The 24,436-nt window shown below is 42.8% G+C and overlaps 1 protein-coding gene across 4 annotated transcripts in view; it reads left to right on the top strand.

The window, feature by feature from the left end:
* GRIA1 (glutamate ionotropic receptor AMPA type subunit 1) overlaps positions 1 to 24,436 on the top strand; it is a 527,971-nt gene that overhangs the window by 488,788 nt on the left and 14,747 nt on the right. For 2 of the 4 annotated variants that reach the window (XM_086931263.1, XM_086931261.1), the window contains exon 14: positions 16,470 to 16,584. In XM_086931263.1, the coding sequence (XP_086787389.1) occupies positions 16,470 to 16,584 (115 nt within the window). Of the gene's footprint in view, positions 1 to 13,995; positions 14,111 to 16,469; positions 16,585 to 24,436 lie in introns of all 4 variants that reach the window. The other 2 variants (XM_086931264.1, XM_086931262.1) reach the window with 1 other exon arrangement.

The raw sequence follows: 24,436 nt of genomic DNA, 5'->3' as shown, positions 1-24,436 counted from the left end.
AAGGTTTCATCCTGACTGCACTCTACTCCTTGCTCATACAACCCTTGCCACTCCTCCACCACTTTAAAGAATTGTTTCACGGGTCAAGCTCCAGTGGCCAAGTACTGACTGGAATACAACTCCGCCTGGCACCTTTGTAGGACTTTCCATCCTCAAAGGAGTAGTGGGCTGATGCAATATGTACTCTGATACCCCTGTGTCAAGCTGGTGCTATATAAAACTTCTAAAATAAAATGAAGTAAATACTGTAATCCCGAAACTCTTTACAGTGTATGGAGACAACTGTCTGTGTGTCTTCTTTATCCCATTCAGTCATACTCTGAAAGATGGGCCACTTTCACTGCAGAAGAACATGATTTTAAAAGAGTAATTCTGAGTGAGTGAATCCCACTTTTTCTGTTCAAATGCCAGGTTTGGATTCAGAACATCCAAATCTCACACACATACCAAATCTCGGGCCCAGGGCGCTGTGATGAAGCCGCTATGTGTGTCAGTCAGTGAGCAATACCTCCAGAAAGGAGAGCTCCACACAAAGATCTGACATTAAGGATCTGTAGTGTGTATTAGATATTAAAAGTCTTTGTTAGATCCAATCACTGACCTATCCATAATTCACAAAGTTCCTTGCTTTTCTCTCTCTACACGCTCATAGTTTTCCCTACAAACTGACCTCACCAGTGCTAATTGGCAATAAAATAGTTGTGCAGTTTTCTTCTGAGTTAAATTTAAAACTGTTTTCCTCTCAACTTTGAATGTGAATGTAAGTTGGTCATCTTTTGCTTCTAAAAATATATAAAGTGTCCATTTCACTATTTTGAAAGGGAAAACTTATATGTGGAAAACTTTGTGACCTACAGGTAGTAGGTGCAGAATTGACTAGCATTGCGAGAATTTCAGAAGACAAAAACTTCAGAGCTTTGCACACTTGCCCACCCCTCCCCCTACTTAATAAAAACAGGGCTCTCATCCTTGGTCCCTTTCGACAGAAACTGGTGTCACAATTTATGCGACCAATGCTAGTGCGAGTCTCCCCTGATCCCACCTCCCCAGCCCCTTACTCGAGCCTGGAATGTACCAACTTTTGAAAGTAGTGGACCTGTGAGATATCTGCAAGGTACAGTACCACTAAAAAGCATGAGGGGAAATGTATGTGTGGGCTGGAGGTGGAGGAGCGGGAATTCGAAGAAGGGTGTTTTGTGGCTAACGTGTCTGCGTGCCTTCTTCCTGCAAGAAGCATAGACAGGCTTTAATGGAAAAAAGAAATGAAATGGCAAATCACTATCAGCTTAGTAAAGGACGTATCCCCTCCTCTGTGAGGGAAGGGAGAACGAGGGAAGCACTTAGGAAACAAAAGAGGAGCATTTGGTGGAAGAGAAAGTAGGGGGAGAGGGTGTAAGGAAGAAAGGAAGAAGCAGAGCTAGGAAGCAAGGGAAAGAGGAAGAAATATAAGAAAGAGGTGAAAAAAGAAATAGACTAAAAGTGATGAGGCTAAGGAAATGAGGGAGTACTTTTTCGCTTACTTTGAGTACCCTCACCTTGGTGAAAACAAAAGAGAATTTCAAATGAGAAATACAATTATATAGTAATAATATTCATTATATTAAGGTCAATGTATAGGATAAGCACATCTATGTGTTTCAACGTAATATCAGGGGGGAATGGCAGCTTTCACCTAGAAAAATACGTTTGACTCTCACATGCCATGAATACATCTGCGGACTCTGAGAATTGAACACAACTTGTGGGGGTGAAGCCTTTGTGAAGGGCTCGTTCTCAAGCTTGGCTGTGCTGGAACCAAAATCTGTGGCCCACTTGTTCAGTGTGCAGTTGAGGCGTGAGGGGAAGAGACAGGAAATACACCAGGCTTTGCCAAACCTATTTTTTTCCATTGAAGTGTTTATGTTTCTTCCTGGTAGACGGCCTCTTCGTGTACAGCTGCTTCCTTGTGTCGCTGTCACAGACATGTCGATAAATGTGATTTCGTTGTACTCGGCTGTCGTGCTCGTTGTGTTGACTGTACCTCTTAGGTTGCCTGGGAGGAAGTGGCTGGCGCACCATAAGCTAGCTGGTTAGGAGCAGCACCCGTCCCATCCCCCATCACATTGCTAAGGGACACAGTGCTGCGCTGGGGGCCTCGACCTCTGCCTGTGTGGCAGCTTCCTCACTGCTAAGGGAACGTGTCCTGAGGAAGTACCACTCACTGGTAATTGACCGCTGCTCTTGTGATGAGTGCTGCAGGATACTGGTTGCCATGGTGAAAGAGCAAACTTAATGCCCCTCCTCCCCTCGCTCGCAGCTGACATTTGGGAGCATGTGAAGAAAGGCAGGAGGAAGATGAATAGGAGCCGAAGGAGGGGGGTATCACTGAACAATGTTTCCCCACCTGACTCACCCACTGATAGTCTCCTCAATGGAGAGTAAATAACAGCTCACGAATAGAGAAAAGAATCTGAAAGGAAGCATCTCGAAGGGATTCCAGGTTATCATGTCTTTGTGCACAATTCCCCTCTCTAATCTATCAGGATGTGCATGAAGGCTCGTGCATATATCAACTAGTTGTGAGCCCAATGAGATCAATGAGAAGGTGAAATGCGGAGCTCGTTCTCCCCTTTAAGGCCATTTTCACCATTTGGAATGCTCAGCCCACTCCCCACCTGAACATTTATTTCAATCATGTGTTTTCTAAATGTCTGATTTTCTAGTTCAGTTATCTAGCCATTGTATCTCATTTCTGCTGTTTATTTTTTTTATTTTTATTTTGGTTTTTGTAAAGCTCTGTAACCACCAACCGATGGTTTTAGAGCTCCTATTGAGTTGATTACATATGAAATGTATTCAGATACATGATGGTGCTTGGCACTATCTGGTGATGGAGAACAATAGTCCAGCCATTAAGGGTGCGCCATGCTGAGGATGTCAACCATCGAATATGTATGTCCATAAAGTGATAAAGACTTAGGGCCATATGTATCAAGCTAATTAGCATTCGCAAAGGGCGAAATTCTGCGAATTTCGGCCTTTGCGAAAGCTAATTTGGCAAATGATATGTATCAAACATGTTTGATGCAAAATAAGGAATTGCAAAATTTGCTATTCCTTATTTTGCGATTGCACTTAAGGAATCGCAAATTTTGCGATTCCTTAAATGCAATGTATCAAACAAAAAATATCCAAAAAATGCCATTAAGGATTCGCAAATTACCAACAACTTCTAGTTGGTGGAAAGTTGCGAATTCTTTACAAAAAGCTTTTTTCCAAAAAACCAAAGGTGCCATATGACGCCCATACATGCCCTTAGGACATGTATGTGCGCCATATGCCCCCAAATGTCTTTTTCAGGGGTGCAGCAGGGTGTTCATGAGACACCCCTGCACCCTTGAAAAAATTCCTAATTTGCGATTAGCAAATTGCTAATCGCAAATTGCCCCTTCATTCCTATGGGCCTCCTGGCCCATAGAAATGAATGGGTAATTTGCGATTAGCAATTTGCTAATCGCACATTAGGAATGGGAAGGAATCGCTATTGAATAGCGATTTTGTAAATAGATACCGTTTTGCGAATTCCAAATAGCGATTCCTTAAAATTCGCTATTTGGAATTCGCAAAACGGAAGTATGATACATATGGCCCTTAGTGAACATATTCCTGAGAGCCAAGGCTAAATAAAGTAATTTAGGCATCTGAACAGCTAGATTACTGGGACCAGCAGGAATGCCTTGAATAAAAATTGCATAATCTAAGTGCCTGGGAGATTAGGTGGTTTTTAGAGATTTTCTGAACTTGACAAAGTAATTTTTCTGTCTCAGATGTAGTTGTAGGAAATTACACAGTTCAGCACTGAACATGAATGGTTTGCCCACCGAATACTTTCATTCGAGCCACCCATTATTCTGGGATTTGGAAATTATTGGGGTAGGATATTAAATGTAGTACATTAAAAACAATGATCTAAGGCTCCAAGTTATATTGAGAGTGTTCATTCTGAAATCCACAAAGCTGCTCCAGGTGTCTCCTCATCAGTTTTAGGTTTTAATTACACACACACAAACACACAAACCTACACACACATACACACCCACACAAACACACACTCAACCTTTCCACAATACATGAAAACTCCCACAACTACCCAGGTATGCACACACAAAAAAACACACTCACGCAAACTCATGCAGTACAACCCCATATAAACCCCAGAGAGAGACATGCACAAACTCACGCAGACATACAAACACACAGCCCATTAGGGCTCGTTCTGGAAGTCACAGGGCTGCCTCAAAAGCATCTCAGACAACTCATTATTAGAGCCAAAGTTCACACAAGCAAATCCCATACAAACCCCAGAGACGAATATACACACACACACCCTCACAAAAAGACGCACACAGACAATAAAACCACACAAAAAACACTCTCTCAAACATTCGCCCACACAAATGTGAAATTCCGACTAAAACAGATGTGCACACAATCACAAGTTCTCTCACACACATACACAATTTTCTTGGGGGCTCGTTACAATAGTCCTGGATCAAGCACACAATCACACACACGTTGAATTTAATTAGGTGCTTGGGGCCTGCACTTAGACCGCACGAGGTGAGTGGGAAACTCATAAAAAATGTATAAATGAAAAGTAATGCGAAAAGTCTATCAGTATGTAGCAAGCAGAGCGAGGTTTCTATCCAGGGGTTTCAATGTTACAGCTCCCCTGGGATCTCATCAGCCGCTGCTCTATTGTTCACATCTCTCTGAAAATTTCAATCCTCCCTCTCAAAAGCATCCTTGGTCTTCTAAAATATGGCACTACATGGGAATGCTTACCTCCTCAGAATCATTGCTGTTGGGCCCACACCGCAGCAGAATAGCAGGTTCATGGCGAGTCACATCTCCATGCCACATTGCAGAACAATCGCAGGCCCATGCCACACTGCAGGAGAATCAAAGCTCCATGCCACACTGCAGGAGAATTAAAGCTCCATGCCACACTGCAGGAGAATCATAGCTCCATGCCACACTGCAGAACAATCGCAGGCCCATGCCACACTGCAAGAGAATCAAAGCTCCATGCCACACTGCAGGAGAATTAAAGCTCCATGCCACACTGCAAGAGAATCATAGCTCCATGCCACACTGCAAAACAATCGCAGGCCCATGCCACATTACAGGGGAATTACAGCTCCCTGCCACACTGCAGGAGAATCTCAGGCCCATGCCACACTGCAGGAGAATCAAAGCTCCATGCCACACTGCAGGAGAATTAAAGCTCCATGCCACAGTGCACGAGAATTACAACTCCATGCCACACTGCAGGAGAATCAAAGCTCCATGCCACACTGCAGGAGAATTAAAGCTCCATGCCACAGTGCAAGAGAATCAAAGCTCCATGCCACACTGCAGGAGAATTACAGCTCCATGCCACAGTGCAAGAGAATTACAACTCCATACCACACTGCAAGAGAATCATATCTCCAAGCCACACTGCAAGCGAATCTTAGACCCATGCCACACTGCAAGAGAATCATAGCTCCATGCCACACTGCAGAACAATCGCAGGCCCATGCCACATTACAGGAGAATTACAGCTCCATGCCACACTGCAAGAGAATCATAGCTCCATGCCACACTTCAATAGAATCTTAGACCCATGCCACACTGCAGGAGAATCATAGCTCCATGCCACACTTAAAGAGAATCTTAGACCCATGCCACACTGCAAGAGAATCTTAGGCCCATGCCACACTGCAAGAGAATCATAGCTCCATGCCACATTGCAGAACAATCGCTGCCCATGCCACATTACAGGAGAATTACAGCTCCATGCCACACTGCAAGAGAATCATAGCTCCATGCCACACTTCAAGAGAATCTTAGACCCATGCCACAGTGCAAGAGAATCATAGCTCCATGCCACACTGCAAGAGAATCTTAGATCCATGCCACACTGCAGGAGAATCATAGCTCCATGCCACACTGCAGAACAATCGCAGGCCCATGCCACATTACAGGAGAATTACAGCCCCATGCCACACTGCAGGAGAATCATAGCTTCATGTCACACTGCAAGAGAATCTTAGACCCATGCCACACTGCAAGAGAAGCATCGCTCCATGCCACACTGCAAGAGAATCATGGCTCCATGCCACACTGCAGAACAATTGCAGGCCCATGCCACATTACAGGAGAATTACAGCTCCATGCCACACTGCAAGAGAATCATATCTCCAAGCCACACTGCAAGCGAATCTTAGGCCCATGCCACACTGCAAGAGAATCCTAGCTCCATGCCACACTGCAAGAGAAGGGCAGCCCCATGCAACACTGCATTAGAATCTCAGGCCCATGCCACACTGCAGGAGAAGTACGGCTCCATGCCACACTGCAAGAGAAGGACAGCTCCATGCAACACTGCATTCGAATCTCAGGCCCATGCCACACTGCAGGAGAAGTACGGCTCCATGCCACACTGCGAGAGAATGTCAGGCCCATGCCACACTGCAGGAGAATTATAAGCTCATCCCACACTGCAGAAGAGGAGAATCACAGGTCTCTTCCTCACGTGCAGGAAAAGAGAATGGTAGGCCATGCCACACGGCAGTAGACTTACAGCTCCACGCCTCCAATGTGGGGATCAACTTGACATGTCAATGAAACTTATTAAGCTTAAAAAATGAACCTGGGATAGTTAGGTGTTAGGGAAACATAACTAAGGGACTTATTTAGAGTTTGGCAGATGTAGGACGTCTGCCAAAAAGGGCTGGGGGTCCTGTTGTTCTATTCAGAGTGTACAGGACTGGAATGAACTCTACACAGGGTGGGTAGGACTACTGTCGTTTTTTGGGCGGATTTCCCACATTAGCCTCACTCTAAATGAGGCCGTGAGTCTACAGCCAGAGGTTTACAACCACGCACCGGTGTAGATTCCTACTTTTTGAAGATAATAAAATATTCCTAGGTTACATGTGGCCTCCTGTCGCAGTTTTGTATTTTCAGGTGCACTCCTAGAACCTTTGTGATTCTACAATTGTGATTTGTGGAGCAAGTTCCACGAAGATAGCACACAATTGAGCAATGAGAAATGTCATTGGAAGTGTGCAAGCCAATTGTTTCACGTTCTTTTGCCCACAGGGATAACATTTTTCCCCGTGGAGAAACTCCTTCACCCCAACCCTTACCAGTTTTGTAGTTGTTCCTTCCACCCTCCTCATGCACTGAAAAAGGGTGTACTCTTTATGTGACGGTGGTAACTCTCTGAACATTTCAAGGGTAGGAATGGGTGAGTGAAAAATGCAACAATTTCCTAAACTTTTTACTCCACCCTAGAACGCCCACTCCCCAGTCCTCGAGCTGGATTTACCCAGGCACCATATCACACTCTCTGTAGATAATATTGCACATGAGTAGATAGCTTTACATGTGCCTTTATAAATTTTTCATACTCGTAATCAAGCATTTGTGTTTTGGGATTTGGGCCCAAGTCTCCTCAGGGATGGTTCAGCCCTCCCAGCCTTGAAAGGTTGTAATTGCTAGAATGTATTTAGCAGTTTCAATCTATGACTTAATGACATCGTCTTAGGAAATGATTCCAGTACCACCTCTCTGGAACTCTGTGCACCTTGAGCTGAGGGCACTGTCCTCTCTCCAAGAATGCGTTGCCCCTGTAAAGACTCGCCTCACGGCCCAAGAGACCTCCTTCCCTAGCCATAGAATCGTTATCAATACCAACACATGAACCCTTTAATCTCACTCCAAGAAAAAACAATGTTATTTATGCATACAATGTATGTGGCATAACTTACTCTATGACCTCATTGTGCTCACAATTACATAAACTAGTCGCCCAAAGGGTCTTTCGCAATATCTTTGACAAATACGGAACAACGTTGCTTGTAAACACTCAATGTAGTCCCCAAAATGTTGTGAACAAATAGGATCAAGAGATATAGGAGGGGTAAAGAGGTACACGGTAAGGAGTAAGAAAAGGGTGAGATATGTAGAGAAGGCGATGGAGGTAAGGCAGCAAAAGATGTTGAGGATGAAGAAAAGCAGGGATGAGCAGGGAAGGAGGCAGGGGGTAAAAGAGGTATACAAAAGTAAGGTGGCAGATACAGGCGTTAGGTACACTGAGGCCAAACAGAGAGAATTCACAAAATGGCAGCCTGTGGGAGGTTCAGGGAGAAGAAGAACTACAGGGAAGAGGCAGCAGGAAGAGAAGACTGTTGCACAGGAGGGTGGTGTTTCTCTGTCAGTAACTGAAGGTTTGAAGGCTAACTATAGATTTAACAGTAATGTAAAGAACACAAATCAGCTTCCCCTCATTGCTTGCTTTCCTTTTTTCTTCTAACACTCCTCTGCAGCCTTTGCTTTTTGCTGGGAGAAAGAGCCACGATTAGTGCAGTGATAGCACTTGGTGAGATCCTGAAGGGCAGGACATTGTATCTCCCTGACCTTCATTAGGAAAACCTAGAGTTCCTCAGAGCACTCATTTGCCCAGATACACTGTTAGATTTTCGACAGTTTTTAGCTGTCGGTAAAGACCCTAATGTGAACTAGCGGGACCCTTTTATTGGTGTTGGCTTCTGCTTCCTCACTCTGGCTCTTGTGATGCCACTCCAAAGTGATACTTCCCTGAAGTTTGCCCACTAGATATCTTTTGATGAACATCTTGAGGTGGTACCCACTGCAGAAACAAAGTTCTGTCCATTATATTCTTTTTTTGTAATCTGCTTATTCTGTCTCTTGCGATTCTCCAGGTCTTCTCAACTCCACCTCTTGTCCTCTTTTATTGAGCCTCCTGATTCCTGGACATCATCACAGCCGCTTGTGGTCCCCTCTGCCCATGATACTTTCCTGTTATAAGCCTTCTCTAGCTCTTAGGGTGGCATCCTGCCACAGATGGTAACTTGCTCTGTGCTAATTCAGTCTCTCAGGATGCAGACACAATGTGTCTTGATACAATGGTTTACATGCTGGCTTTTCAGAAGAGAGAGGCATTTCTTTATTGCAATCTCTGCCTTTATTATCCTTTGATAGGGCTTGTGATGAAATGAGGCTCTTACCGTCGCATTTCCATGGCTCACTGGCAATCTCCGCAGAGCTTTGTCTTCATTTGAATCTACCTCATACTTTTTTCTCAGTCTTTTACAGGTATCCCTCTGTTCTGTTAAGGTTGTAAGGAGATTCTTGTCTTTGGATCCTTGGAATGTGAATTCCAACAGGTCAGGCGGCTATGAAGACGTTTAAAAATATACAAAGTGCTCTTTGAAGTAAATTATAGTTTTTGTTGGTCTTACGTTTAAGAGAAAGATTATTTTGCATCTTGGTTACACAATTGCTTCCATGAAGGCATCCATGCAACCTTCTACCATCTTGTTTGCTTAAATCCATTGCAGAATTACTTGCCTATGTCTGGAAACAAGCGAACTCTGCATATTTATTGAATTGCCTTCCACTGAATGGTCACCATCCCCTACCTTTAGTTTGTGAGATGGCATATGCTTTTCCAGTCATATTAATGTTTGTTTCTTCGCTTCTGATGATCATGATGTTCAGTAGGCTACTGCTAAAGAAATTCAGTGTACCTTCCACCGCAATAATAACATACATGCTGAATTGTTATGAAGAGTGGAAATAGCCACAGACTACATGCAAATCCGATTCATGTGTTTTATGTTTCATTTGGTTGTCTGGGTTAACATGATTGGTAATAATGCACATGTCAGTCCGCGGAGCCTCATCTTTTAGAGGGCCGTGTAAAACATTTTCTGTAAGGTGGTCCTATTCAAGTATGTGAAGAAGAGGAAGGAAGCATTTGATCCATGTTGTAACCTTTGTTGTTGGCATAATGCTCCTGCAGAATCTCCATCAAATAGTTGTATCATGATTTGGAATGTGCGCTCGGTGTACAGCAGGTTGCGGCTATTGTTTTCATTAATGTATTTCGATCTGAATGACCTGCGGGCAGTATGGGTCTAGGACCTACTGGCTAAGAACGTTTCCTTATGAGATCAAATATAGTGTGTCTGGTCACTTACTTCGTGGCCTGTTTCTTGAGCTTCTTCAAACTTATTTGTCACTGCTCCAGCCATTACTGTACCGGGTCCTGTTTAGAGAGCTCTCTGAGTAGGGTGCGAATGGTGGACAGTTCTATGGCAAGACAATATTAATCAGCAAATGTTCACATTATATCTATGACCTGGGCAGATGGCATGGAAAAATATCACTCCATCTTGAGTTACAAAAATACTTGAACCAATGGTGATGCAGTCTAGAATGGAAAAAGCACAGTCTGTAGTTGATCCGAGAAGCGATATTTAAGGATTTGCATCTCTAACAAGCCCTGCGGCTACTGCTGGTTGAGTTTTTTGGACCAAGTTGCATTCCTCCAGCTGAAAAAATGCTCCTGCACAGGAGGAACTAATATTGTTTTTAATCAGATTTATCTTTGCTGGTAGGTGTCATCATTGTAGCTTAAGTTCAGTGTCTCTACTGCTTGTCGCACCAGGAGTTCGGATAGCAAACTTAAACTGTGAGTGCCATTATTAATCTGCATGTCAAGTGCACTTGTGAGTGTCGGTGGACCTTGTTGAGGCGCAGCTTGGGGAATATATGGTGACCCCATTCAGTAAGTTAATCTATTTATTTGCAAATAGATTTGGATCTCTCTCTCTTTGGATACTGTATTTAGGCGTTGGATAGCCAGAGGTACAAGACAGATCCTCCTTTTAATCCTTTCAGCACTTCAGAAATTGAGTAGAAGGCTGTTACTGGCTAAACATGTCTTGACATCTGGGAATCTTCAATGCATCTTCACCTGGTGTACCTTTTCAATCAAACTGGTCCAGGGACTAACTTATTTAGGTGACATTTCCCATAAGGTTTCAACATTCTTATCTTAAGACCTTATGTTTTTATGAATGTTAAATGTAATAACAGCCTCACTTTCTTAAGATGGTGGGACATCCACTTGTGAGCCCACCACTCACTTTAGAGCTGTCAGCTGTCACTTTCTTTGTGTCGTTATGCACTGTTAACATGAGCACCCCTCGATTTTCTGTTTTGTAGTTGGTTGTAGGTTGCAGCCATCATTTTGTTTTGTTCCCTCAACCACCTTTGTCTATGGGAAAATGTATTGGATTGTCTTCAACATTCGGTATGAGAAGTGGACACCTTAATAGATTCATGGTTTACCGGATAGGATATATCTTGATTTTATAGATGATGATTATTGGCATTATCCCCAGATGTCCCTAGCAAAAGTTGTGTGAATCTTTTTAGGGTAGAGCTCTTCTGGTTGCTTGCTACTTGCCTTATAATATTCTTGTTTTTATTTCGGTGTGTACGCCATGCTGGCTTTTGATTTAGTCTCTCTTATGCTCTTCTGGGTGATTCAAAGAGCATGTATCCAGCACTCCTTACAGCGCTTCCCCAATCATGACCACCAAAGATAATTCAATCTTTATCCTTCACCACTCTCTATCAATGGGATCTCTTATTATTAAAGCAGGTTAACATCATTGTCTCAGGCTTGATTTGGTCAGCCTGGATTCCTCTGCCAAGTGGTGCAAGTGACACGTTCTCAAGATTTTCTAGAGACACAGAAGTCAGTTTTGTAGAACCCCTGGCACTAAGGAATCAGTCAATGTGCCAGCACAAATAAAAAAAAACAGGTATACTGTAACTATTCCACAACTCACTGAGCACTTTTCAGCAAGAGGTGTTTCAGGTAATGGTCAATCCCATGAGACCTTACAGGGATAATGAGTGGAACACCCAAACCTCCTTTCATTAAGGAATAGCACACTAAAGAACACTAGAAGTAGAAGGATACGTTTTAAAGATTTAGTTTTAAAATTAAATCTAAGTCTAGTGCACACAATATGAATTGTCACCACAATGAAGACAAATAAAATGGCATCAGCAAACTGCACCAAGCGTGTAAATAGGAGGAATCTTTTTAGCAAGCCTACTGTTATAAATCGAGTTTCAGAAATAGTGCACACATGCGTACTTGTTTGAACACTAGACCTCTATGTTCAATGACATAGCAAAGTCTGCTATTGTCATCTCATGAGGCCAGCTGCATTGATAAGTCAGCGAGCAAAGCAGCCACGGCCCGTATAGGTAAGAGCGGTGCGGTGGTGGAGCCGGGTGAGGGGGGATTTCAACGTACGATGACCAGGGCAAATTATTTATTCAGTTAATTTTCCGTGGTCATCGTCTGTCAAAATCCTCCCTCACCCAGCCCCATACTCCTAATTGTATGGGCCGCAGCTGGAGCAAAGGCCAAGTGGCTCCCCGTCTCAGTAGCCTTTGATTGAGATTAGTGATCAAATCAAATCATAACCAGATCTGTTACTGTGGGTGAGTGTCTGAAAAGTTTCCGCACTCAGTCCATCATCTCCTTTTGTTTGCTTTGTCCACCCTAATTTGGCAGGGTTTGCCCAGATGTGGGTCCCTTGATTACTTTGCCACTGGATTCAAGCTAGCGTAGCTGATGAGGGATGTTACCCGGTCCTAGGGTGCTTGTTTCCGGTCCAGGGAAGACCTGGCTTGGCAGTTCAGGCTGTACTGATCCCATGAGGCACAGGGTCAAGACTGATTTGCATATGGCTGGGTCTGAACTGGGGTGGGGAAGTGAGCTAAAGAACAATGATGGATTCCACCCAGATCTGTGACTGCGGGTGAGTGTCTGAAAAGTATCAGCACACCGTCCATCCTCTCCACGTGTGAGAAAAAAAAGGAGGACACATAAAATCATAGACAGAAGAAAGGGTAGGAGGAAGGTGCTATTATCTTTGTACCAGGTTTAAGCTGATACATTAAAATGTATTCTAGAGTGCAATGAAAACATGAAATGAAAATTGACACTGGAGATTTGCTTTTATAGAAAGTTAGCACCGAAGAGTCGTGATCACTTGTGTTATGGGAACTTGCAACCATCACAGCATTTCCTTCCTGAGCCACTACTCCATTCTCCAACCCAAGTAAAGCCAAGCATCAGAAGCACTGCTATTCCTATTTCCAATGTCAGTCTTCTGCCTGCAAGGGGAAGGTAGTTATATAATTCAGCTAATTTCGGTTGGTAAATGGAAACAAACTGTGTTATCTATTGGATATTATGGATACATCCAAACTGGGTCTTCAACTGAGTGTGAACAAACTTTGCTATGGTATATTGCTATGGGTAGATGCTGACAGGGTTATCACTTGATTAAGATGGTTAGATGCTTATCGTTTTTCAGTTGAGTAGGTGCCAAATGACTGGGATGTTGTTAAGTGCAAACCTGAAACTCCTGCCGGGCTAGTACAGACTTCCCTGAGCCACTCATTAACTACAGACAAAGAGCACATACTGCCACAATTGAGCCTTACACATAACCCTTCCGGTTAATCCAGTTATTATGAAGCAGTAACAGTTTTGTTGTTATTATAACCTTGTTTCGAATTGTCTGATTTTGATAAATTGTATGCTCACTCTGATCCTCTGAGATTCAATCACATGAGGCGCAAGGAGCAACAATGTGTTTCCCCCTTCATAAGGGATGTGGTCATTTATGTATCGTTAATGCTGATTGACTGATAAGAGTGTTGTCTTTTAATGTGTGTTCTTTGTGGCCCAAGAATCACTCCAAGGGAAAGGTGAGCCAGCTTCTGCCCCATTGCCACCCCAAACACTGAGAGCAGACCAAGAATTTGCAGGCATGAAGATTCAATGACCTATTCCGTTGAATTAGTTGGTGTTTTCAACTCACTGCTTCCTGGGTTCCTTCTCTTGCAGATTAAAGCATTATGGGAACATGGAACTTAGCCCCTTCCACTCATAGCCAGTCAAGCCTCCTTCTTTCCTTTGACTTCATTGGCTTACCTTGCCGGCTCGCCCAATCAGAGCCAGTATGGGTCAGGAGATTTGGCTCACCATTCCCTTATCAGCCTGTCTGTGCCAGTGCTTCCTGGGCTTGCTACTTATCAAGTGTTATCTATTCATTTTTAAAGAAATCCAGTAAACCTGGCAGTGTTAAAACTGAACGAGCAGGGACTTTTGGACAAATTCAAAAACAAATGGTGGTACGACAAGGGCGAATGCGGCAGCGGGGGAGGTGATTCCAAGGTCAGCCCCAGTAAGAACAAACTAGCGGGTAAAAACAGAGCATGGATAGTAACCAGCAACTGCATGGCCGCACAGTGTTTATAAATATGTATATTTAACAAACTAGGGATTTCCTTCTAGCCAGTACCTCCGTAACCACACATACTCAGGGCTATGCAGCCAGGCAAGAAAGATAACCCTTTGCAGTTTCCCTCTCTCCTCCCATCTTGGAGCACATGGATGCAACCGGCGGCCATTTTGCATCTGAGTCTTCACTATAAATCAAGTCAATGAAAATTAAATCTGGAGACGGACTCATAATTTTAAGCATTTCCTGGAGTTCAGATGAGTGAATTATTTTCTACTTTTGTACTTAGCTTCAAAAAACACTAAAATGCTGAGTTTAGCTTATGTGGTTCTGAACCAATCAATCATTACTTTCAACCACTTGTGATCTCATGACGATTAATTGCGTGAATTAGAAAAATATCAGTTGTGTTTTCGATGATAAAAATATAATTTCCAAAGGGCACCTAAATTAATTTAAGGACATCCAGGTCCGCAAATGGAAAACTGAATGGATCTGGCATAATGAACACATAAATATTAGATCTGCTCACAGGACCTCCTACACATCACAATAGTATACTTGTTGGATGAGAGAGAGAAAAAAGTCTTTATAAAGTCTACTTGAGAGCTCACCAGTGATTAAGTGCCACGCCCTTAAATGCAGTACTATCAATTTACTAGCATACAGTATATCTGTCATAAAGCACTAGGTCTGGCACTAGGTCAACTTCCTAAATCTTGTTATTTAACATCCCTGCATCTCCTAATAGGGACTATTAAACCCAAATGCTTATAAGTATTATTATGACTTTGGTACACCTTTCTTTACTGCATTGTATGATCACAATTAGTTTTTGGGACCCTTCCGTACCCCACAATTCTCTCAGTCTCAAAGCAGAGAGGAATATGTTTCTCAATCCAAGATGGCCGCCAATCACTTCCACTGAACCAAGCAAACATATTATTCCCACAAACTGCTGCAGTGTGAATTGTGCGCATCGTGTCCAATAATGTTTGCTCACAGATTCAGCATGAATCATTGGGTGGGGATCCAAATGCTAAGCTTGTTGGAAATGTTTGTTCTGGGGAGGGGCATGAATATCTCCTAAAAATGTAATTCTTGATTTATTGCCCAGAGGTAAACTTACCTGCAGCGAAATCAGGAGTCTTTCTGACAAGCCATTGCTGCTACAGGTCAAGTCCACTATAGGTGGAGAAGACTCCATCACATGGCAGGTTTGCCAGACACAACATTGCTGTAGTCGTACCAGCCTCTGATGGATTCTAGAGTATCTGGAAGCCTCCTGTTTCCCCTACAGGTCAGATTGTCTCTACCACTGCCAGCTTTGCATGAGCTTAGGTGAAATCGAAAGAAAATGCACATGCATGGCCTCTAATCTCACAATTACTAGTCTAAGGAGTACTTTTTCTTGCATTAAAATATGACAACCTCCCTCAACTGCTGTTTGATCACAGTTCTTGATAGTAAATCCTACTCACTGCACAACCCGCTCACTTGGCATGACCCACAATGGCTTTGACTTGAATTAAGTCGCTCGTCACAGACAGGTCATCTAACAAATGGGCAGCCTCCGTGATCCGATAAATTTAGTTTAAATCAGGCTCATCAACAAACAGACTTCCTCCTGGTCAGCATTTCCATAACAATTAGATAACGTATTGCTAAAAATGGCTTCACTTCATTTCTATGGTAAACTTGAACGGAGTTCCATTCCCTCCCATTTTTGATAAAATTGAAATTCTGTAACAGCATTCACAAGTCTTGGTTTGGATTTTCAAACCATGTCATGTAACCTCCACTATTCCATCTCCTACCAAGGACTTTGCATAGTCATGCTCAGATTTCAAATTGGCTAACTTCTTTAAAATACACCCAATGTACTAAATTAATTATTAAAAAATAACACTCTCTTCCTGTCAATGCCACATTTAGTCCCATTTCTATTTCAGGCCGACTGTAAAATTATTGAAAAGGAATTCCTTTAATGGCCGGCAGTCCTGTTTGACCCCTGTTGACTGCTACATTGTACAGCACGGTGCTCGGTGCTTGAAGTTGCTGGTTACTCAAAGTGATATAAGACATACTCATCTTGCTGTGCTGGAGTTTGGGGGGATTGAAGGTGCGGGTAGGGGCAGAGGGTGGGCTTGATAGAGTACTGAACTGTATCACTTTGATTATGTTGAAAAAAAATGAAATTGTTGCTGATCGCTGTATGAACTGTTTCTGTGATGCCCAATAACATAAAATAACATTGGTAATGTTATTTATGTTATTTCCCCTGGTTTGAAGAGGTGCTGTAAACCTAGCGGTATTGAAGCTCAGTGAGCAAGGCGTCTTAGACAAGCTGAAAAGCAAATGGTGGTACGATAAAGGGGAGTGTGGAAGCAAAGACTCCGGAAGCAAGGTCAGTCAAACTCCCCACAGAGCTTCGACAAACTCACAATGATTAGCCTGCCAAGTTTGTGACCCAAGGGGAGCCTGTGGTCCCTGGGCAGGCGTGCACCCGGGGGTGCTGTGTTCTGGGGAGGGTCAAACAGGGTGCACACCAGGGCCCAGATGCTAAATGATGTGGTCTTCATGTGATACAACACTTACCAACTTTTTAATTGCCATCCAGAGGAAGAACCTTTTCAGATGTAGTGTTGGCTCCAGTCTACACTTGAGTAGATTTATGTCATGCATGGGACACAGCAGTGTAGGCAACACCCAGACCAACCAGAGCCTAATCCTTTCACAATGCCTGCCACTTGGGGTGTAGGCCTCTCTCTCTCTTACACATCCTCTCACAATGTCTGCCACTGATGAAGGTCTCTCTCTTGGACTATTCATCTTTTCCAACTGTCTATCTCTGCAAGTGTCCTTCTTATCCTAATATCCTCATCATCCTCAACTAGTGATTGTCATTGAAGTGATGTTCTATTCCTGTGAGCACCATATACATTCTGAACATTATTTAAACACTCGTAGTGTTCTGTGCATAACTTTATGACGCATTCTGTGGGCAATACAAAAGTCTTCCCAAAACACAAATGGTGGACCGTCTTTCAGTGTGTCTTGCTTCATTGTCTTTTTGTTTAACACGTCCACAAAATGAAGCTGCTCTGCGGTCTCCTGAACGCTCTCATTTTAAAACACTGAAGATCGGTGGAAAATAAATTGGATGTTCATGATTTTGGCGCCTTACCACCCGGATTAGGGACCTCATTGCTGCTGCAATTCCACCTGTTTCTGTTCTAATCCAACATCAAAATTTGGCCATTTTAAAATATCAGACAAGTGCTCCTAAGCAAGAAACTCCAATGGCAAAAAGGTGAGATTAGTGCTAATGTGCACATTATAATGGCCATTAGGTAAGGACTCCATTGGAAAGACACATTTACCACTACCTTCACAACAGTATGGCTCAAGAAATTAAACAGTTATGAAATGAAAGTGAATGTTGTTAAAGCCTATGCTCTGGTAAAAGCTAAAATTATGTTGAACAGCGATGGTGCATGAATGTCCAGGGCAGTGATTCTGCTGCAGGTGTCTTCTATGTTGTTGCCTTTTTTTCGGATTACCCAGGTTTGGGCTCTCCATCAATTCTATCAGTCATTTAACCCAACCTCCCATCATGCTGGACCTTGTAGCTTTCCTTCTGTTGAATCGCAGTGTGAAGTAAAAAAACTAGTCACTTTATCTCCAGCTGCTGACTTCAGTGGCATGTTGTCTGGCAGATAGGAGGGGCTTTGCGATATTCCTCTAGAATGACCCTGAAATGCAGGTGGCAGGCTGTCGCATTTCTGTCTTATCTCTACATCTGCTTGAGGTATGTCCCACGCTATGGGATTTTCTAAAACATGCAGAACTACAGCAACTTTGTTGCACCAGGATTAGCTTTTAGCACTCCAACTCCGACAAAGAAAAAAACTATTTTCCATAGCTAAACACAATTCCTCGTGTACCTTCCCAGCCATGCAGTGTGAAGTCTAAGGCTTTAGACATTTCCAAAATCTTTCAACCTATGTTTGGTGGTAGGCATATTTCCCTCATATTTTGCACAGGCGTATGCAAGCCACTCGAATCTGCTCAGTGCTGCTTGATGAAAAAGCAGCAAACGACTTGTTTGAGAGACAAGCATATTTCTGGCTCCAGTGCAAGCAGGTAGCCTGCGAAAGACATTTAAGCTGCTGAAAAAAAGAGTTGAAAGTGTGAAAAGTGAGAAATGTGTACATAATGGGAAAGCAGGTTCTTGGATCTCTTATCTGACATGATTACTCCCTCCTCGCCAAGAATTGCTGTTCTTCCTGCTCCCAGCACTCGCCCTTTATAAATGCACCCATTGTTTATGTTATCAACAATTGCTGGAAATCTACTCCTGAGTTTGTGCTAACCTGTGGACTGGGAGGAGGCCAACAGAAACAGTGGGCACTCTGTGTGTGGAGTTTCGCTCACAACGGGCACTGTATGAGAAACCATTTTCACTGGTATCTGGCTTCAACATCCGTCACAACTGTTCACTCACCCATTCCGTCTATTACATGCTGTGGGTTGTATGTCACCATATTGTGCTTAAGATACTGACCTTCAAAAAATCTGCAACCACTTTTATGGCTACCACTGGGTTATCAAAGCAAGCATATTAGGTAGGTATAGATTTGATATTCTTAACTTGATGTCTACTAACCATGAAGGTAAAGTGGGAGCTGGTACTTTTCTAGGTCAATATTTCAATCATGATATTGCGATATAACATATCTGTGAAGACTAATTCAGTCATTTCAACAGTGCCACAGAGACAGATAAACTTCATTGAATGATATTCAGCAGAGGGACAATGTCCTGTGATTCATCCTTGAATAAACATAAACAATAATGTAAGGGATCAAACCTGCTTTGGTCAATCCTCAATCACTCATTTGTCAAATGGTGTTATGCACAAAACCTGTTATTGTATCTTTCGCACCAAATATCGATCCTCATGCTTGCTGATCCCATGATCTGAATCGGAGCTGAACAATTCTGTCTTGGACAACCTTACAATGCTGTAAACATAGAGATCAGGTCAGCAAAACCTATCATGTTGATTTTTGAGCCAGCTTCTAAGGTTTTGGTGGTGAGGATTCAGGGCCACCCTGATGCATTTTTCACCTCCAAAATTGAAGTAGAAAAAAAGATCATTGAATAAGGAATGCTCCTGTTGTTTCCCATGAAGAAGATTTGAAATGAGGAGCCTTGATGCCATCTAGGTTAGTGAAATAGAAATCCTTTTATTCTAGGCCTCTGAGCCACAACCTAATCTAGGTTTTAAGATGCTAGTACCTATTGGAGTGCCAGCTCAATACTTGAAGAAGTAAAGAAACGGCTAAAGGGGTTCTCACACTGAACCGCCTACAGGGTCACTGCCTCAACCTCATTTAGTGCACTTAATTAGCTGCAGAAGAATTCAGATTTCACTGTTGGACAACCCCCCTCATATGCAACAGAAGGCCTAGTATGCAGGAATAGGTGAAACTGATACAGCATTAGGGTGCTGTGGTATGGTAGGGACTGTTGTTTTGGACCAGAGAAAACAAGAATAGCCAGGAGTCTCAACATGGCATTGCCTAATAGGGACCCCTTCACCATCTATGTACAGAGCTCAAACTCTCTATATTCTAGAAGGGCCCAATTCATGATTGTAGGCATCATGTTACCTTGGAACATGACATTTGTTAGCTTGGTGAGCATCTCCCACATTTGCAGTTATTTTGAAACATATTGTACAGTTTGAATGTATGAACTTTCACCTGGACAAGTATTTATAAAATGATGTGTGTAAGTGAGCTTTCTGGCGTCTCATGACATAAATCAAGGATGTAAAAGTTTTGGATAGTGTGGAGAACCAAAAGACAAAACTGAAAAAGATAGTACCTGCTGCAGCTGATTTCCTAATACGGAATTGGTTGAAACGGATCCATTGAAAGCTATCAACTCAAGTCTTGGTTCAGTGATCCCATATGTTTGGTTGAAATTTGAAATTTCTAATGCATTTTTAAGAATGTCACAAGAGCACTGAAAGAGGAGTTTTTTTCTTTGAATAGATTCTGTCAGGAATATCCCCCTTAGTTCCTATTATCCGGAATAAAATCACAAAAAAAAAAAAAATGAAGACTGATGAAGGATCATTTTGACATAGAAGAAAACAGGGAGCTGTGTGTCACTGGACAGTGTATCACTCAAACAGGGGTTTCAAGACATCTTGGTGAGGTTGAAAGGAGAACATTAGACACACAAAATATGAAACACCCTTCCTCAAAGGTTTACTGTCCTAACGATTACCTTCAAGGACTACCAAAAAGTGTTGCATTAATCATGTACCAACAGCAATTATTGGATTGGGGGAATTGTCCTTTATGTTAAATACTGGATGTCTGAATGAGCATTGCACATTTCCTAAGAGATAGCAAAGGTTAGAGAACAGGATAGCCAAACCTCTGCCTCACAGATATTTCACATTTTGGGTCACTTGACATCAACAAGAGCCACGAATTTCAAGAAAAGACGAGTATGCAATGTGTAGCTGTGAATTTGGCTGGCTGCACCAGAGAGGACAATTTGGTGTGTTCTCAGCAGCAAAGGTCTTTTTTTGCTTTAGTTTGGGATAGGGGTTGCTTTGGAAGCCAGCAGCAATGCCACCCCAGTTAACTATTTGTTTAAAATAGTTTTTTCAATCAAACCTGAGAATAGATTGAGCCACTCCATGTATCAATTCCTAAATTAGGAATTGTGGTTGGGTTTAATCATTCAGTGACCCTTTTATTCATATGAGTCTCCAGGGGCTTATTTAGAAATTCGGTCACACCTCTTACTGACTCCGCTTTAATCCTTACAAATCGAAACCACAGGTTAGGTTGTCCGCCAAGCAGAGAAGAAATGTTTCTTAGGTTGCCTAATCCCCTGCTCCATCCCTTTCACCACACCATGGTGCCCTGGTTCTGATAATGTGAAAAAAATTAGAATGACACACCCTAAAACCCAAGCTACTTCTGGCTTCTATTATGAGCCACTCTTTAGCAAGTACTTGTGCCTTTAGCAGACATTGTGAGAGGACACAGAAAACCAAACACACAACTGTGGGCAACGTCCCACCTTATTAACAAAAACAAATGTGCAATCTGTAAACCCTGCCTTAATATATTGAGACCACACGCCCATTGTCACACACTGCATGTTATCTCTCTCACCAATATTTACACTTGGTTTAGACAACCTACCCTCTAGTAAGTCTTTGATTGTTGTCCTGTTTTCCTTTTAGGAAAGGACCCTTTACCCAGGGAATTTGTTAAGCCCAACAGTGCCACTCTTCATCCACCTACATTCGCACATCTTTTACATGGCGGGAGGGAGTCACATTACAGGCTGGGAGGGATAGAACAGGTTCAAAAACGATAGGCTCTGAAATGTGGGGAAAGGGATATTTGGTTTAGAAGAAGGGCAGGTCTACTTTTTCTTTGGCACACATGGGAAGAGTGACATCTAACAGGTATGCATGCTACATTTGGACTAAAGGCGGTACTGTCGGGGTTACCAAATGTGCCGCAGACAGGGAATGGATTGGATTAGTAGTTGAAGATGAAGAAATGTGGGGTGGTGGGAATGAGGGGTTGAATTGGAAGGTTGCATGAGGGCACGATGTCTTACGGTTGGGAAAATAATCTGTTTTTAAATCTGTGTTCACTTCTCAAACGTGGTGCAGGCCATACTCGTGGAGGAGGAGAACTTTTATCACTGGAGTGCAGGGAAAGCCTATGCATCTTCTGCCTTTACTACCCTACTTCTCTACCCTACTTCTCTCCAGTGGTAGCACCTCCCATCAACCCTAAGGCGTGAAGGCTCCTCTTGTGCATCCGCTACCCAAACCATGAGGATGTTACCTCTCTCCTCCTATTTTCCAATCCAATCTATTCACTAATTGTACACAATCTTGACACACCCCTGTTGTTTCGAAGTCTCTTTGAGTTAAATTTAATGGTGTTAAAAGATATGTTTTTATTTTTATTTTCAAAATACATGTAATTATCCCAAAAAATGTGAAACCATGCGGAGTCCCAAAGGTTTGCTGCGAAAGGCTGTGTAATGCTTGGAACTTTTGGAATAAACAAAAAGAGTGCAAATACTGTGGTTGATTTACCAGACCATCGCCAACTGAATTGGAACCCAGACTAACAATGACTCAATTGCTAGTCGGTTTTAGAAATTTATCAATTGTATTTATTTTTATATTCAGAAATACCTTATTTTTATAAACAAACCAAAATTGACAAAGGACTTTTTACATTTTATATATATATATATACAAAAAAGGCAGATAGGGGTGAGTGATTACAGTGTAGGACAGGCAGTCAGTGAGTTGGGCATACGGCTTTCACACATCAGTCATTCCACATTCACACTCGTATTCCTTCCATACCATAACAAACAATGTGCATGTGAGAAAAGGTAGAACAGGGGGGAGGGGGTCAAGTGAGCAAAATCAAGAACAGATCGGGGAAACACTTAAAATGTTGAAAAGATACTTAATATCACGACAGTTGTATGACAAACATAATATGTATTCCTTATTGACCAAAACCTAACAACAAAAGGTACACAAGGTCGACGCGTTTCGAATCGGACCCTTTGTCCGATTCTCATCAGGACCAGAGAATCTGAAAAAAGGAAAGAAATTTCCTTTAGTATGTTTATATTTAAATTTAAATTTAAAGAGTGGAAACAGCGACCATTCAAAGCCAAACATAGCCTCCTACCTGTGTGTGTTCAATGTTAAGTCACGGTGGTGGCTGTGAACAGAGAGTTAGTCTATGATTAGTATTAAAGGACAGAAAACAAACCTACAGTCATCAGAAATAGGTGAATCATGGAGAGGATTCAGGCGAGGGAAATACCTGTATCAAGTGGTTTAAACATCAAATGTTTAAAACGAACTGCATGGAGTCGAGGTTGTCAGGGAGCCATCGTGAACGGGCGCTTTTACAACAAGGGCTGTAAACATGAAAGAACAAGCCCCATTAATGGTTTACATTGAAGGATGGTGACAAAAAACGGGTCGGCTGAGGGCTCAACAGGGCGCTACGTACCTCTTAGAGCGTAACGAGTTGCTCGAGGTGCGGATGCAGATTGTTTGGATGGAGCCGATCAAAAAATTCAAGAGCCGCTGGCTGAAAGCAGAACCAGGAAGCGCGCGTTAGTGCTTAGGTACGGGAATTGGGAGAGCAGAAATCGAGCGAGGCAGCGTAGCCGCATTTACCTTATCTGAACTCCTTTCAGAGCGTAGATCGGTGGCGTCTCTTTGTGCTCGCCGGTCTTCACGTTCTAGGAACGGTTGGGAGCAGTAGTTAAAGGGGCGCGATCACGAGCTTTTAGGTCCGGTCACATGATCTACAAGGGGATTATGGGAGTTGAAGTTTCACCATGATCCACGTTGTTTTTAGTAGACTCTAGAGATTTCGGAAAGTTCATTTAATCCGTTTAGGACCGTGTTAAATTTTAAAATGAGGGTAGCTTCCAGTTGGCACAGTTTTTCTTCAATGTCGCCGCCCCTGATGTCTAGATCCAGTTTAGACAGAACAGTCCATTTGATGTCCTGTTCCGTATGTCCAGCCGTAGTCCAGTGGCTGACGAGTGGTGCATTCGCCACACCTTTTTTCACTCTTGATTTATGCTGGCAGATGCGCTGCCTAATTTCCTGAGATGTCTTGCCGACGTACAGTTTTTGGCAGGGGCATAGGATTCCATAGACAACATTTCTAGATTTACAATTAGTAAACGTATTGTGTCTCCAAAATGTGCCATTGTAGGAAAAAACATCACCCTCAATCGTTTTGTCACAGCACACACAAGTGCCACATTTATGATGCCCCCGTATGGGCTGTAGGCCAAGTAAATTTCTTAGTGTAGGTGGTTCCTTTATGGGGACTGCTGCACGGACTAGAAAGTTGGCAATGCTTTTTTCTTTTTTAAAAGCAAACAGTGGTGGTTGGAGTAGAGTGTCTTCAAGATGTCTCACTAAATGCCAGTTCTGATTAATGGCCTTCTTTAGTTGATTTGCATGTGGGCAGAATGTCGTTACACATACAGTTCTTTCAAGATTTCGCTTTTTCTTTTTCTCCAGCAAAGTCTCACGTGGGGTCCACCATGCTCTACGCATGGCATTTTTGAGCAGTTTTTTAGGGTACCCACGTGCCAAAAGGCGATCCGATAATTTTTGGGCATGATCAAAATATTCATCTTTAACA

Source organism: Lissotriton vulgaris, chromosome 7 (assembly GCF_964263255.1).
Source record: "Lissotriton vulgaris chromosome 7, aLisVul1.2, whole genome shotgun sequence".
Classification (NCBI taxonomy): domain Eukaryota; kingdom Metazoa; phylum Chordata; class Amphibia; order Caudata; family Salamandridae; genus Lissotriton; species Lissotriton vulgaris.
Note: the sequence above shows the minus strand (reverse complement) of the source record. Positions and strands in the feature narration are given on the sequence as shown.